Source organism: Dasypus novemcinctus, chromosome 1 (assembly GCF_030445035.2).
Source record: "Dasypus novemcinctus isolate mDasNov1 chromosome 1, mDasNov1.1.hap2, whole genome shotgun sequence".
Classification (NCBI taxonomy): domain Eukaryota; kingdom Metazoa; phylum Chordata; class Mammalia; order Cingulata; family Dasypodidae; genus Dasypus; species Dasypus novemcinctus.
In genome coordinates, this window is record NC_080673.1 from 166,426,441 (window position 1) to 166,444,186 (window position 17,746).

A 17,746-nucleotide genomic window follows, 5' to 3' on the forward strand; every position below is an offset into this window, starting at 1 on the left:
CAACATCAAAACTCCAACATTAAAAACCCTCAACTCTGTCCTTTGCCATGCCTTTTATCTGTGAGCCCCACCCACCAAGGGCAAGCCAATCAAAGCCCTAATCATAACTTAAGCACACCCAGGTACAGATCAGATTACAAACATAATCCAATATCTATTTTTGGAATTCATAACCATGTCAAACTACTACAGCAGGATGTTGTGGTTTTCATTTTTGTTAATCTTTTCCCAGAATTAACTTTTTTTAAAAATGAGGTGTCAGGGATTGAACCCCAGACCTCAAACATGGGAAACAGGTGCTCAACCACTTGAGCTACATCCCTGAATTAACTTTTTAAATTTTATTTTTTATTTATTTCTCTCCTCCCTCCCCCCCCAGGTGTCTGCTCTCTGTGTCCATTCACTGTGTGTTCTTCTGTGTCTGCTTGTATACTTGTCAGTGGCACTGGGAATCTGTGTCTCTTTTTGTTGTGCCATCTTGCTGCGTCAGCTCTCCATGTGTGCAGTGCCACTCCTGGGCAGGCTGCACTTTTCTCGCATGGGGCAGCTTTCCTTATGGGGCGCACTCCTTGTGCATGGGGCTCCCCCACGTGGGGGAACACTCCTGTGTGACATGGCACTCCTTGCATGCCTCAGCACTGTGTGTGGGCCAGCTCACCATATGGGTCAGGATGCCCTGGGTTTGAACCCTGGACCACCCATGTGGTAGACAGACAAAAGTTCTTATCAGTTGAGCCAAATCTGCTTCCTGCTGAATTATCTTTTAAATTGCTTGGAAATCTAAAAGACATCCTGACTCTAAATCTGCTCCAACCACTCCAACTGAGTTCTCCCCATCTCAGTTACTGGCAACTTTATTGTTCAAGTTGTGCAGGTCTAAATCTTTAGAGTCATCCTTGATTTCTTGGCACATCTTTTCAGCACCCCCACGTCACCTTCATCCTGGTTTCTGTTACCATCTCTTCTTGGGATTTTTGCAATTATCTCATACCTAGTTACCCTACTTCTACACTTGGATCACTACCATTATTTTCAACCCAGTAGTATAGTGATTCCTTTATTTATGTTTATATTTATAAATTTATATCATTTATTTTATATTATTTATTTATATAAAAATACTTATGCAGAGTTTAACATGCGCCATGTAATCTTCTATAGGAATTTTACAAATATACACTTATTTATTCCTCTTAGTAACCCTCTGAGGTAAATGCAATTATTATCTCCATCTCACAGATAAGGAACTTGTCAAAGGTCCCCATGTCATGTCAACTGATTAACACACTCCAAAAAGCACTCAGTTCTTCACCCGAATCAGAGTAAAAGCCACCAAAGTCTCACAAAACCTAAAAGGCGCTACATGATCTCCACCCTCCCACCTTCCCCTACTCTATTTTCCTCTCTAGCAATCCACCAATCTACATAGATAGGTGGACATATACATTTTATCTCCTTGAACAAATCAAGCTCTACCAAGGCTTTTGCCCACTCTACTCCCCAACTCTAATGCATTTTTTTCTCAGTGCCCAAAATAATGACTTACATAGTAGTCCTTTAAATATTTGTTTAAATGAGTGCATCTCTTCTCACTAATTTTATGTGGAAACTTATTTTTAAGAAAGGAAATAAAAGCAGTAATCTTAAAGAGTATTGCACAAATTCAGTTTATTTGTATTTGCTGTAATCCTCAGGCCTCACTATCTTTTGAATGTTTATAAAGTTATATAATAGTAACAAAGTAATACATTGTATAAAGCTTAATTTTATGAACATACACAAAACTCCCATTTAGTAATGGGTAAGTTACTGGGGGTAAGAATGAAAAAGAAAAGTAGCACTCTTTAGTTATTTAAATGGAACAGATAAGGAAACACCAAAAGTGAGAGGGAGAACCCTAAAATGACAACAGCTTTTGGATGATTTAATAGTTTGAAAACAGATTTAAATGGCTTCTGCCTGTTCAACTAAAGGACCAAGAACAAGCAAAGACTTCTGGGCAGAGTTCTAGTAAAAAAGCAACTGTGTTAAATTCCAAGACAATTGTTACCTTGTGTAATACCTCAAAAACAATTCCGTGAGTGCAGTGCCTTTAATATTTTTAAGATCGGGATAGGATGTGCAAAAAATAGATCAATACGTAATCATCCAAAATATTTTATACAAACAATCCCATACCATTTAAAACTATGGGAGAGGTCAGTTTCAAGAGTTGAGTGCGATTTCATAATTTGTCTTTTTTTCAACCTTGTCTTCTTAAATTATGCGTGTACTTTGAGGTTCATCTGCTTACATGATTTACAGTAAATTGCTAAAACACTGCTGCATTGGATTTTCCTTTACAGTTGTTTCCTTTATATAAAGTAAAACATTTTATCCTCGATATATTTAAAACATATGTATCTTCCATATTTACAAGAACCATCTAGCAAATTTGTCAAAATGCTTTTTTTCTGGTCCTCCTAGCTGATTCTGTAGGTTTGAGGGTGGAGACCAGGAACCCACGTTTTCAACCAGCTCCCTAAATGATTTAGAGAACAGTCACCCAAAGATCATAGATTGAGAACTACTACACTCCTTGCTATTTTCATATTTTGCGGCTTTCAAAATATAAAATTTATAAACCTAAGAAGGTGGAGTGGCGAACTCAGGTGGCTGTCAGAAGGCACCATTTAAACGAGCAGCGCAATTGTACCATGTTGCAGAACTTTCCCTTAGTTTTTGCAGATCTTGTGTCCCTGTGGACGAAATCTGTTCATTTTCACCGAACGATTAATCGTCTTTCAGCGAGTTCCGTCCCCGCTCCTCAGGATGACCCCAGAAAGTCATGCACTCATCTCCTCCGCGAAAGATAATGCTCTGTCGGCCCTGCGCTCCCCTCTCAGCGCCGCGGGTACTGGGGTTCGCTTCCCGCCACCCGGGCTCCTCCTCCCCCTTCCTCCTCGTTGGCCCTTTCGGATCCGGTCCTCCCGGAGACGCTCTCAGCGGCAGGTCTTGGCGCCAACCTGGTGGCGGCGCTGTTCGCCCCGCGCGCCGCCGCCTAGGGCCCGAGGGAGGCGGAGGCACGGCCGGCAGAGGAAGGGGAGGGGAGCGAGGCGCGCGGCTGCTCTCGCGTGCTCTCGCGCCGTTCGCGTGACCGCCTGGTGTGTGCGCGAGGTGCAGGTTCCCGAGGCTGGACGGCCGGGCGCGCGCCGCTGCGAGGGGCGTCCGGGTCCGGGTCGGGGTCCGGGTCGGGGTCCGGGTGGGCAGCCCCGGCCGGCTCGAGGTGCTGGCGGGCCGGCCGCGGGGGTCCCAGGCGAACACACGCACACACGCTCCCAGAGGATCCTCCTCCCAGGCTGCTCTTCCTCGGCCAGACGGAGAGCGGCAGTGTCTCCCCGCCCAGCACACGCTCGCCCCGCGTCTCCCCCCGCGGCGGCTGCTCCTCCTCGGCACCGCCAGCCCCAGCGCCGCTCCGGGGCGGGCGGCGGCGGCGGCGGCGGCGGCGGCGGGACCCGCGGACCCGCTTTGTGTGCTGCCTGGCGAGGGGCGGCGACGCAACCACCTGACAGAAGCCCGGGCGCTCGATGCACCTTCCGCCCGCATGAGAAGGAGGTAAAGGCGGCGGCGGCTCGGCTCCCGCCCTCGGCGGGTGGAGGGAGGGGACGGAAGGGGGGAGGGGGGCAGCGGGTCCGAGGCCCGGCAGGGCTGCCTGAAGGTGCCGGCAAGGCCTCCGTGGCGCCGGGGGCCGCCGAGTGGCCGGGGCCGAGGAGAGCCGCCGGGGTCCCTCGACCGAAGTTGAAGGAACAAAATGTGAAGTGTGGAGCCGCGTCAGCCGCTTCCTGGCGTGGGGCTGGGGGTGGCGGGCGGCTCTTTTCTCCTCCCGCGGGGGTGGGAGAGCGGGACCGGGAGGTGCGGGACCGCGGCGGGGACGGCCGGCGGTCCCGAAGCTCGGCCGGGCAAGGGCGTTTTGTTCCCTGGAACCGCCGCGGCGTGTGAGTCCGGTTGGGTCCCTAGTTTTGCGGCCTAAGCCAAGCCCTACAGGCCTCGCGTCTCCCTTTCCAGGGGGGACCGGCCGGATGGGGACTGGGCGCTTTTTTTCCTGGCGGAGCGGGAGCTTTGAAGCCCCCGCCAGCCTCCCGAGGCAGCCAAACTTCGCACCTCGGTGCTTGGGGGAGGATTTCATTGTGAAAGGAGGACTGGGAAACTCCTGGAGCTGCCCGGCGCCTCCCGCGGCGGCGGCGGCTGGTGCCGGGAGAGCCCCGTGGGCCCGGGCCCGGCGCGGGTGGGTGCGGCGGGGAGCCCGGCCTGGAGAAAGAGCGGGTGGCGGGGCCGCCTCCGGGTCGTCGGCCTCCCGGGAGAAAGGGCCCTTTCCTGATGAGAGATTTTTGAAATGAAAAAAGAGGTTACAAAGTCGCCCCTTTCCCGCTGAACTTTTGTTTTCTGACCGATAGAGGCCGGTAGAGGACTGTGAAAGAAAAGTTGTCCCCCAGGATGGACTTCACCGCGCAGCCCAAGCCTGCCACTGCCCTCTGTGGCGTAGTGAGTGCCGACGGGAAGATCGCCTACCCTCCCGGGGTGAAGGAGATCACCGACAAGATCACCACCGATGAAATGATCAAACGACTGAAGGTAGGTGTCTGCACAGGCTGTTAACACTTGAAGACATCTCTGGTAGGAGACGGGTTTCTGCTATGGAATTATTGCACCAGGACTTGAGAGCTTCATCTACCAATTTTTTTAGATATCATGTTGTCTTCTCCCTTACCCCCTCTGACAGCTAGTGTTCTATCTTGGATGTATCATTGAATAAGTTCTGTAGGAATGTAAACATTATAGGAGATTTAAAGGAGAATGATTAAAAAAAAAAAAGATCTAACTTCTTTTCAAGCAGAGGAATGCAAGTGTTTTTAAGTTTTTTTTCTATTTTATCTTGAAACATTTTATTTAGTGGGAATACTGTTTAAAGTAGCTTGCAACCTAGATATAGGCTGTAATTTACCTAGTAAGGTTCCTATTTTCATCAGCTTCTGAGGGGACTGATTTAAGCACAAAAGGCATTTTTAAATTATCCCAACTTTTTAGTATCCAGAAGCTTAAAAATGTATATAATGCGATTAAACTTTGACAGAAGGTGTTGATTTTTCAAAAACTGAGGCTTGAAGTAAGATGATTTTTAAGTCCATATGTTCAAAGAGGTTTTAAGAGAGAGTTGTTTTGTTTTTTAGGAAATCAGCTTATTTAGCTTAAATATGGTGTCACGTGTCAAGGTTGTAAGTTTCAGCCTTATGTTGGTCAGTTTTTTGCTTTCTGTTTAGGCACATAGATTGTGCCATCTTGTTAATGGATTGGCTTAAAGCAGTGGATCTCAACCAGGGCAATTTTACCCTTCAGGAAGCATTTGGCAATGCTGAGGACATTTTGGTTGTCAAAATTAGGTTGGATTGGAGTAGGGAAAGACTGGAGGCAGGGAGTCTAGCTCGGAAACTTGACAGTAGTTCAGGTGAAAGATGTTGAAATCTTATTAAGTAAGGCTATGATAGAGGGAATGATCCATCAAACAGTTCAAAGTTAGAATCACTTGGACTTGGTGGAAAGGAAAGGAAGAAACAGTGTTGACAATGTTTCTACTTTGGGCAATTTGGTGAAATGTTTTTTTAGGGAATGATCTTTTCCCTTGGCTCTTAGAGTTCAATACAGTGCTTAGCACATGTGCACCGTGTTTTAAGTGTCTTAATGTGTAAAGTGTTCCTACAATTTAGTGTTTGTTTTTTTTTTTTAAATCTAATTAGGATTTTCAGTTTGTTGCCTTTTTGGAAAGAACAGAACACAATTCCTTTCATTAAAATAAACCTTGATACTAAAGATTACATGTGAGTTTAGGTACATATTTGGTGCCTCTTAAGGTTATATTGAGTGTGAGCTACTGAAAAATTGTGAAATATAAAGCTGTTGACTAAAAACAAAAAAAAAACCCACATTATGGATCTTTAATTTTTATTAAGATTTTGAATTAAGAATACTGAAACCTTGAATCTTAGGAATATATGTTGTGGTTGAAAAAATAAAAGACTTATGAGTATTTGTATGCATTTTCCATTTGAAAATAGATTGACTCAGAAATAGTATTAACTATAAATGAACCTATAACCAAATCTAGAATGAGCATTTGGTTAATAAATCCATTTGTTCAAGTTCTTTTGCAAGTAAAATTGGCATATGTATTAACTAAATTCAATGTTCTACTTCTGAAATTTTTCTTTTTTCAAGAATTATTAAGATTTTTGTACTTTTCCTGTTTTTCTCTCCTGAAAGTCTATTTTTAGGGATCCCTGTTGAAAATATTTATCTAATTGGAAATACAGGTTTTTAACTTTTTAAATGTATGTTTGATGATTTTGTTAATATTTTCAAGTTTATTAGAACCTTAATTATAGTCAAGTTTTATAAAATCCGTAGTTTATTAAAATAACATTGCAACAATGTCCAGTTGTTATATAAATATAAGAGGGCTTAAAGGCAAATGAAATTTTGATCAAAGGAATTAAGAGATGTTTGGTTCACCTTTTCAGTTTTCAGGAAGAGAACAAGCATTTTTCTAGTGGAAACATAATACTAGAGTTGGAAGGCTCTAAAAGATATTCTGGAACTCCCCTCCCTCTTAATTCACAGATGATGAAAGTGAACCCCAAAGTGGCCAAGTAACATTTACCGAGATCAGTCATAGGTAGGTTAGTGGCAGAGCCAGGACAAAGGCATCGTGTTTATTTTGATGCTTGTAGTTGTTTTCTTCTAAGGAATTTAAGTATAGAACTAATAGGTGGTGATTTTTCTTCTAAGGAATTTAAGTATAGGACTAATAGGTGGTGATTTTTGTCTTTCAGTTGAAAACAGTAAAGTGAAAAGAGATGTGTATCAATGAGAGTTTAGTGTTTTGCAGGGAAATATAGGACAGTTTGCTTTTGATTTTTTATATTACAAGAGAAACATTTGTGATACTTTGAAAGCTTTCTTGAAAATAATTCTTAGAGTATGTCTTTTGGAACAACTGAGATATACTTTGGTATATTAGGTTTTTAAATTTCTGTTTCCAGAGAACAATATACAATTAAATGTGTTTTTGTTATGCCCAGGCACTGTCCTTCTATCATTTCCTTGATAGATGTCATCATTCCTTTCTGCCTAGAGAGATTTCATTTCCCACATACCCATCCTTCCCGCCCAGCACATTTGTCACTTCTAAAGGAAAGTCTCTTATGTCCACCATTATAGAATCTTAATTCTTTTATATCACTTCCCATATTGTTTATCCATATATTTATTTGGTTAATATTTGTCTCCCCAAACTTCACTGTAAGCTTCATGAATACAGTAGTGTCTATTTTTGTTCACTTTTCCATCCTCCCAGTGCCTAGCTTAAAGTGAAGGACAATTCAAAATAATTTTGAATTTTATCTAACGACTTTCCCTGTGATTATATACCAGAGATGATAATATAGATACTTAGAATTTTAGAACTAAATGATAGTTTAGAGATTATTTGGTGGTGTTTTTCAGATTAAGAAACTGAGTCTTTGCAGGGTTATGACCGACTCAAGACACATAAAACTGAAACTCAATAATTTCTGTTGTTTAGACAATATAAGTTATAATTATATGTTGACAGATATTAAAAAACAAGGAAAATTAGTCAGCAATTTGGAAGGTATCAATTTAGTACCAGTCTTTCATTAAGCATCGAGACCTATAGTGTCTAATAACCATTCTCCCTTATAGTTATGGGCTCTGAGATTAATTCAGAGATCACATCTGATATTTTTTTAATATACTTAAAATATACACATAAACAGTTGTACAAAACTCTAATAAGTGCTTCTGCCCACTTGGATTTACACAGGGTATCCCAATTCATGGATTACTACAGAGCTGTGTGCCACACAGATATTGTTCCTCTTATTACTTTGGAAGTGGATGCCTTGGTTTTTAGAGGGAGGGCTGGGTAGAATGAAGTTTGTTTCTCATATCCATCTCTTAGTACCAGACCCAAAAGTTCTGTGCCCCAGACAGTACCCTGGCACAACCCCATACCCAGATCTCCCTGCACATTTGGTAAGTTACAAAATCAAATAAAAATACTACTTTGTTGCTAAGTATTAGGGAAGATGAAAGAATGGGTTTTACTGCTTTGAAAATATCCCCATTTTTCTTCTACCAGATGTCTGCTTCTGTATTTTCTTTGTATTTTTCTGCAATATTTTTCTTTGTGCCAACCATTCTCCCTCACCTCACACCTCCACCTCAGCTTTCTGGAGTCCAGAATTAGGTTAGGATATGATGGACTTGATTTAGGGTAGGACATCACCCTTTCCTCCTTAAAGGCTAGTTTGGGAGAGGGAAGGAAGAGATTAGGGACAGGAAGACCATGAACTCTTTCCTTTTCCTTCTTTCTAGAGGACCCCAAAAGTACTTGGTTTGGTTGTAAATATTTTCATTTCTATGAATGATTTTTATGCCTTATTGCCACATAAGATGATATTTTGCAAATTATTAAGTATGTAATACAACTCTAAATTTTGTTCTCATTTTATTTTAAATTTTATTAATGCAGAAGACTGTTAACTTAAAAATTAAACAAGCAAGTTTTCTAATGAAGTTATAAAATATAGAAAATATGCATTTATGAAGTGATACTTAATGTGTCATATAAATGGAAGTCTAAAATAAGAATTGACTTATTTTGGACTTCCGTTTAGGTAGAGAAACTTCTGGTTATTAATTGCTATGTAACAAACTACCCCAAAACTTCGTAGCTTGAAACAGCAACTTTTATTATTATCTCACAATTTTGTGGATCTAGAATGCATGCATAACTTGGATGGATGATTCTTCTGCTCCATATGGCTGCTTACTCAATGGCATTCAACTTGTAGCTACAGTGGTCTGAAGGATCCACAATACCTTCACTCAAACACCTGATGTCTCAGTGGGAAAAGCTGAAATGCTGAACTCACGTAGACCGTTATTGACTATGATGTAGTTTTAGAGTTTCTCCATAAGGTCTTTTCAGCCAGGGTAGTTGAACTTTGAACATGTCAGTTCAGAGTTCTAAGACCATGGTGGAAGTTGCCAATTCTTTCAAAGGCTTGGTCTGGAAAGCAGTGCCACTTCTACCTTAATCTGTTGGTCAAAATAATTATAGACCATCCCAGATTCAAAGGGATTAAAAATTGACCCTACCTTCAATGGATGTAGTAAAGAATTTGTAAACATCTTGAATCTGCCACAGGAGATCTCATGACAAGTCTAAGTGTACTAGTTTACATCTAAAAAACAATGGTATATATTTGCAGCCAAATTGCTGGATGTGTAAAATTTATTTTAAATACTGTGAGAAAAAAAATGTAGGACTTTTGAACGTACTTTAGTAATATATATACATATATATATATATACAATATATACACAACCCTAACATTTCCTCTTTCAATCACATTAAAATACATAATTAACGCTGTTAATTACATTCACAATGTTGTGCTGCCATCACCACCAATCATTGCTAAACCTTTTCCATCACCCTAAACAGAAACACTATACTAATTAAGCATTTTTGTCCATTCCCTATTCCCATACTGGCCCCTGGTAGCCTGTATTCCAATTTCTGGCTCTGAATTTACTTATTCTAATTATTTCATATCATTGAGATCATACTATCCTTTTGTGTCTGGCTTATTTCACCCAACATGCCATTTTCAAGGAATATCCATGTTGCATCTACCAGAACTTCATTCCATTTTACAGCTGAATAATATTCCATTGTAAGTATATACTGGTAGGAATTTTTTTCACTTGTGAGTTAGGAAAAACTTGGGAGGGAGGTTCAAGGTTTCATCTTAGAACTCTATTTCTTATATTATTTGAATTTTTACTGGAAAGTAAAATAATTTTTTCCCTTCTTTAAATCTCTAAACTTTTTACTTTTAAACCTTTCAAACCTCTACAAAAGTTGGAAAAATGGTACCTTTAATACCCATATCCCATCATTTATATTAACTAACACTTTTCCACCTTTGCTCTTACGTTTTTCTCTGTACATGCACACTCACACACACTTTGTTTTTCCACTGAATGTTTGAGAATTAGTCACAGACATCATGTCATTTCACCTCTAAATGCTTTGGTGTACTTCTTTTTAGAATAAGGACTACTGCTTTATCTTAATTAACATTATCATACTCAAGGATGTTAACATGCAGTTCATAATAAAATTTCCTAGTTACTATAAAAATGACTTTTATAAATTCCCCCCCTGCTGCCCTCTCTAAGTTCCAATTAAGCATCACATGCAGTAGTGTTCTTTAATATAAAATAGTCCTCCTGTCATTTTTTGGTCTTTCATGTTTTGACATTTTTGAAGAATCCATGCCATTTGTCTTAGATGAGCTCCATAATCTGATTTTTTCTCATTTCCTAATGCTTAAATTCAGATTAACCTTTTTTTAATGGGGGTTGGTGGAGGTGGGCAACTATACTACAAAGGTAGGTTTGTGTACTTCTCTTTGTATTCTATCAGGAGGCACATAATGTCATTTTTGTCCTATTGGTTATGGTAAGTTTGATCAATTGGTTAAAGTCTGTTAGCTCTCTTAAAAAGGTACTTTTTCTCCTTTGCAATGAATAACTATGTTAGAAGTGATGGTAAAGTAGTATAGATTCTTTTCTTTATTAAACACATTTTAATCCCTTTTTGTCTTCATTTCTTTTGAGGCCCAAATTGTCCCAAGGTGAACATGCTGATTCTGGTGTTTGGCATGTCTAGTGAATTTTTGGCATGTTTCAATGAGTCTTTGAGCATTTCCTTGTTTTCATTTATAGTGAGATGTTACTTTATGCTTTTCCTGTCAGAGTTGGATACCATTTTTTCCAAGAAGCCCTGTTTCCTTTTTAGTAGAAAGTGGTTTTTATAAGCCAAGATCTGGGCATTATGTGTTCACATTGCTACCAGGATGTAGTATCTTTGTGCCTTTTCAGTATATAGAACTAGAAAAAAAAATTTTTTTTTAAGTCATGAGTTTATTTTCATACTGCCAGTTGAAATCTAGTACCAGAGTTTTTCCTAAGCTTCCTTTATTTCATATTTGTATCTTCCTTCTCTTACACTGAAAACCCTGGTTTCCCATATCATCAGTAAATTCATTTGTACTGCCCTACAATAAGCACAAAATAATTTCAGAATTACCATACCAGTACTCCTTATAAGATTTCTTTGCAGTTCTTTTTGTCTCAGAAAGCGTATTAAAATTACTATGCTAGTTTCTTGAATTAAGAATTCTTTTTTTCTGCGTTATCATGTTAGCAATTTTATGTACAGTTGGTCTGTTTCTGTTTTTATTCAATTTTATAGACTGTTTTCATTTTTACTTAATTTTCCATGGTTCAAAAGTCAGAAAGCCTTATATAAAAACTTTCATCCTTATTTCTTCTATTCCTTTTCTATCTACCTACAACAGCTAATCATTTTAATTTGTTTTTGGTTTATTCTTTCTCCTTTCTGTGTTCTCTTTTCTTATCCAAAAGATAGAATAATGTATGTACTCTTCTTCTCCTTGCTTTTTTTCATATAATTTATCTTGAATTTGTTCTATATCTGTCCATGGAGATCTTTTCTTTCTCATGATGTTATAGTCTTCTATTTATAACTGTATCTGTGGAGGTATATCTTGAGGGTAAATTCCTAGAAGTGAAATTTTTGGGTCAAAGGCAAGTTTATAAGTGTTTTTGTTAGAGATAGTCACATTTCCCTCCATAGTTTGTACCAATTTGTACTTCCGCTGGAAACATGTAGGAGTACCTGTTCTCCAAGCCCTTGATAATGCCAAGTAATGCCTATTTTTTTTTCTTTTTTAAAAAATTTTTTATTCTAAAATTCATTCAAACTTCCAGGACACTTACAAAATAATGGAAACTCCAATCTACTCCTCCCCCCACCCCCAGATACTTAGATTACCCATTTTAACTTTCTGCCATCTTTACTATCCCATTTTATCTATCTACCTAATCACCCCATCCATCCATCCATCCATCATCTCTATCCATGTTTTTTCCCTAAGAACAAGGTATTCACTTATAGAATTTCATTAAGTACAGTTATCAAATTCAAGAAATTTTAACATTATTATCAAGCTTACAGCTTATATTCCATTTTTCCCAGTTGTTCCAACAATGTCCTTTTGTGCATCTTTTCCTTCATTATTAGATTCAGTCCAGGTTTACGTATTGCCTTTAATACATAAAGGCATTGTCTTTTTTTTTTTTTTTTTAACAATCAGTGGCTTTTAGTATAATCACACTGTTGTACATTCATCACCACAAAATATTTTAGAACAATTTAATTACTCCAAAAAGAAAAACTCTGTAGAATTGGTAAAAAGGTTGCTTGTAAATCTTTGGAAGTGAATGAAAAGGTGAAAGCACAACATGGTGTTTGTAACCAGCAGCACTACCTTGTGGGTATGACAGTGGTTGAAAGGGAAAGCCCAAGGTCATGTATATTACCTGAAGGAAAGCCAAAAAAGGAACATGGGCCAATATAGCACAGCAAAATCCCAGGTGCAACATGTATAGGAATAACATTGCATACATAAGATTGCCTTTCCTTGAAACCGAACAAATATATGGCTATGTTACAAGATGTTAATATTAGGCAAAAAAAAAAAAAAATCAATCCATTTTCTGAACACTTGGGTCTAAGTTGTATACCTGATGCTCCTTGAACACTTAAATAAATTTTATTGATACACATTAATAAAATGTACAGTTCATCCAAAGTGGTGCCTACTTTTAAATTAGCAGTCAAATTTGCAAATTTATGTTTTAAAGCAGTCATTGTATTGCCTCCTGGCAACAAGAGAAATACTGTGTGATTATGATTAGATTTAAGTGTCAGACAGAGTGGTGTAGCTCAGTGGTTGAGCACCTACTTCACATGTAGGAGGGCCTGGGTTCAATCCCTGGTACCTCCTTAAACAAACAAACAGACAAACAAACAAAACGCAAACAACAAAAAAAGATAAGTGCCACATTGAGGTTCAGTAAGATAAGAATTCTGTATTTCTTTTAAAGCACAAGGGAAATTGAGAAATACCTTTTTTAGTTTGTTTGAATAAATAAATGTGGGGTGGAGATAGGGACAGAATGTTAGTAAGAGATCTTGAAATCAGCAAGTCTCATTTAGGTTTTAACTCAAGTCCTTAAATTAAAACATTAGATAAAACTGCTTAATAAATAAATAACTGTGCAAGAATAGCCAGAAATAGCTATGAATAGCTGGGGAAACATAGATTGAGAAGTGAAGGTTTTTTGTTTATTACTGTTATTGAAATAATGAAAATGCTCTAATAATGATTGAAGTGATGAGTGCACAATTACATGATTATACCAAATACCATTGACTGTATACTTTGGATGAATTGTATGCTTTATTAATATGTATCAATAAAAATTTGTTAAAAAGAAAGAAATTGGGTGAAGGCTTATTAACAACCATATATAAAACCCATGTAGAACTTTTCATACCATCATTGATTTTCCCTGTATCAGAAATATATTTCTGTAGATATTTAAGGATACTATGAATTTTGTTTCTATTCGCAAAAGAAAAGGGAGATTTCTTAGCAAATCACCTTTTTAATCCCGTGGAAATAATAATAAATGATTATACATTTATATAGAACTTTTTAAAAAAGTTGGGAACTGTCATAATGTGTGTGTGTTTTTTTTCATGTTACAGAATTTTCAGTAGGGTTAAACATTTAAAAGTTCCTACTGAAGTTGAAGCACTGATTGATTGGTGCTGCTAATTATTGATGGTAAAGTCAACCTTTCAATAGCATTAGTTCATTAAGGGAAATTGGGTTTACATTAGGAATAACTCTAAAGATGGATTTCTACATATATGAATAATATTTGATGTTATGGTAGGATTGCAGCTGTTTTTTTGGATGTAAAGAATTTTTTTTTAATCCCCCACCCCCACCTCAGTGGCTTTTTTTGCATACTGTCTGCTGGTCCATTTGCTGTGTATTCTTCTGTGTCTGTATTTATTTTATTTTCCCTCCCGCCTTGCAGCTTGCTTGCTGTCTGCTCTCTGTGTCCATTTGCTGAGTGCTCTTCTGTGTTTTTGCTTGTCTCCCTTTTTTTTTGTTTGGTTTTTTTGGTTGCGTCACCTTGCTGAGTCGGCTCTCCGTGGCGCTTGGGGGCTGAGCAGCATTCCACGGAGTCTGTAGGCTGGGCAGCTCTCTATGGCGTGCAGGCAAGCCTGTCTTCACAGGAAGGCCCCGGGACACGAACCCAGGGTCTCCCAATGGTAGAAGGGAGCCCAGCTGATTGAGCCACAGCCATTCCCAGGCACTAAGAATTTTGATGGTCAAGAAAAGTTTCATAGGAAAGGTGAATTCATCTGGGGTTTGAAGACTCAGACTTGAATAGGCAGTGGGCGGTAAAATATTCTAGACAGGTGAATAGCCAGGACAAGTCTGAGAGGCAGGAACATGCATAATGTGTTTGAAGAAGATGGGTTTTGCCTAGAGATAAACGAACCTAAAAAAATAATATAGTTGATAGAAAAAGGACTTACGGCATTATACCTTTTTCTTTGAATGCCAAAGATAGGAATTCAGATTTTAAAAATCTCTTTTAAAGCTTTTGAGCTGAAGAGTTGACATATGCTATGTGGTTTTGCATGGCTGAAAAAACTAAGTGACCAAGCAGTTTTGTAAGCATAAGAATACCACCTTTTCTTTGTGGCCAATTTGTAGAGTCTTCTTAACCTTCCTGTCCAGACCAGACAGTATCTTTGGTTCAACCCAGATTTTAGTCCTTTTTTTTTCAGTGGGGATGGTATGGATTTAATATTTTTTAGTATTGTAATATATTCTTATTAAAAAGGTACAGATAAAAGGGTACACTGCTGATTTTGTACATTGGACTCACTTGTCATCTTACTCAGCTGGAGAGAGCAGCACTGGCATGAGAGCCTCACTGGCAGAGGTGGAGACATGGGGAGGGCCTAGACCAGACGCTTCCCCATCGACCTGGAGTCTTTTTTTTCTCCCATGGTCCTAAACACTTTTTCATCACAGGGGAAGGGGAAGGGGTGCTGCTCCTGATACTGAGCAGGACCAGGTTGTGTGAGGTTGGCTATAAATTTTACATCGGACGCAAGATTAGACATCTGCTAAAGATGACAGGAGGGGTGGGAAAAGCACTGGGAAAAGCAGGACCAAGGGTATGTACTAGGTATAAGGTCTGGATAAATAAAACTTTTCAAAGGAGCAATTGGTAGAATTGTATGTGCTTGATTACTTAATAATGTGAATTTGATTTTATCATTTGTATTAAGTACTTTTTTCCAAAGAGTTCTTTCCACAGAATTTCCTGATATTTCTATGGTGGGAGTTCTAAGTAAACATAAATAATGAATTGATACCAAATTATTATTTTTTAAATATTTATTTATTTATCCCCATTCCCCCCTATTGTTTTGTGCTTGCTTTTTGCTTTTCTGTGTCCATTCGCTGTGTGTTCTTCTGTGTCTGCTTGTCTTGTCTTTAGGCAGCACCGGGAACCAATCCTGGGACCTTCTAGAATGGAGAGAGGCACTCAATTTCTTGTACCATCTCAGCTCCCTGGTCTGCTGTGTCTCTTATTGTCTCTCCTCTGTGTCTTTTTTTGTTGCATCGTCTGTGCTAACTCTCTGCTCAGGCTAGCTTGCCTTCTCTGCACGGGCCAGCTTGCCTTCACCAGGAGGCCCTGGGAATTGAACCCTGGACCTCCCATATGGTAGATGGGAGCCCAGTCCCTTGAGCTATATCTACTTCCTGATACCAAATTACTTTATTTTGTTAAATTTAATTCTTGAAAATTGTGCAGGTTTACTAGCCACACATAGTTGCTGTTTAATTGCAATGCTTGTTGAACTGAATATCATTCTAGCCACTACAAAATAAGTAAAGGTGAATTGCTTACCTGCAAAAAGTATTTTCCTTAAGTTTCACAAGGAGTCTTGTTTGCTTCTGGCAAAAGCTATTTAGAAAATATATCTTTTTGAAACATATACCTAAACTCTGGAGGAAATGCTAAAATTCAGGCAGTAATAAAATGAAATTGTTTTTAGTCTCTTCGAAATGTGTTACTTTGTGTCTACTATACTCAATTTTCATCTTTCCTTTAATTGAAATTTTATAGCCACTGCTGCTATTTCAGTTGTTCTGTACTTTTTCCTATACATTCTTTAGCATAAGTTCAATTGCTTATTGTTTATATTTTTTAGATCTAAGTTAGATTAGTTATTTTCCTTTTACCATTCCTAATTTTGACTTTTCTTTTTGTTTGGCCAGGGTAGAACTCATAAGTTCCAAAATTACTCATTTTAAAAGGATACAGAAGATTTTTGATTTTGAAGATATTAATCAGATGCTCTGATCTAGCATAGCAGTTCTCAAGTTTTAGAGGTCTTAAAAACCACCTGGTGCTTTTGTGAATTGGATACCTGGTTAAGTCCCACCCTCCCTCAGCCAATTTAATAATTTATGGGTGGGCTCAGTTTCCTGCATTTTTATGTGAGCCCCTCAAGTGATTTTTTTAAAGTGTATACTCAGAATTACTCAGAATATATTTTCCTTTCCATTTAATTTATTTAGCTCAGACTGAGTAGATTTTTAAAAAATAGAATCTTATCTATAATATTAATATTAATATATCCTCTCTGAATTTGCTGCTTGTGACTTTGCTTCTCATAGGCTCATGATAAACTTATAGATGGGTTTGGCATTGCTTTCATACTAAATGCACTGCAGTGACTGTCCATTAGGAAAAGTTGTAGTGGATGATTTGTGCCTCCAAACAGCTCCATTTCCAGGGACTACAGAAGGCGGAGAGGGAAGAGAACCCCTTAGAATTCATCAACCTCATCCCATCTGGTATTTTTTCCATGAGAAATACACAGCTTTTTAATTTGTCACACACAAGTTTGTTTTCCAAATCCGTATTCAAACCCCAGTTGAAAGAACTAGAAACAAATTGTAGCACTTGTACACTCTCAGCCACAGCTGCATTTCCCTCTGTTACCTCAGTTGGTTTTTATCAAAGAAAACTGCACTAAGAATCCCAGAAATATATTTTACTTTACTTATTGCTGAATTTCATATTAACTGTCTCAAAAATTTTATCTAAAAAGGTCTTTTAAAATTAGTTATAGGATATGTTACATTAACTCTATTTTATTTATTTATTTTAAAATTTTATCACACCCCTCTCCCCCGGGATGGCTCCCTCATCTGTCTGCTCATATTTAGGAGGCATTAGGAACCAAACCTGGGACCTACCATGTCGGAGGCTAGTGCCCAACCTCTCAAGCCACTTTCACTCCCTTCTGGTGTGTCTTCTGCTTATTGTGGTGTCTTCTGGTTGTGCTGTCTGCTCGTTGTGACATCTGTTTGTCTTCTTTAGGAGGCACTCAGGACTTCCCGTGTGGGAGGTGGGTGCCCAGCTGCTTAAGCCACATCTGTTCCTTTGCATTAACTTTAAATTTTTCCCAGAAACAAACTATCCTTCAATTATTTTAAACTTAGCTCTGTCCTGAAACTGTTAAAATTTATTTAGAAGGCTTACAATTATGTATACCATGATTTCTTTAACCTTTTCTGGTGTTGATCTATTATTTAGAACTCTGTATTAATCTCCATTTCTTATGAACCTAGTTTTTTTT

The 17,746-nt window shown here is 38.8% G+C and overlaps 1 protein-coding gene across 8 annotated transcripts in view; it reads left to right on the forward strand.

Annotated features, from left to right (window-relative positions):
• The first annotated feature begins 3,388 nt into the window (after nt 1–3,388).
• PDS5A (PDS5 cohesin associated factor A) overlaps nt 3,389–17,746 on the forward strand; it is a 159,037-nt gene continuing 144,679 nt past the window's right edge. For 2 of the 8 annotated variants that reach the window (XM_058299533.2, XM_058299563.2), the window contains exons 1-2: nt 3,389–3,594; nt 4,434–4,611. In XM_058299533.2, the coding sequence (XP_058155516.1) occupies nt 4,474–4,611 (138 nt within the window). In that variant the 5' untranslated portion in view covers nt 3,389–3,594; nt 4,434–4,473. Of the gene's footprint in view, nt 3,595–3,629; nt 3,793–4,433; nt 4,612–17,746 lie in introns of those variants that run through there. The other 6 variants (XM_058299540.2, XM_058299548.2, XM_058299545.2 and 3 more) reach the window with 5 other exon arrangements.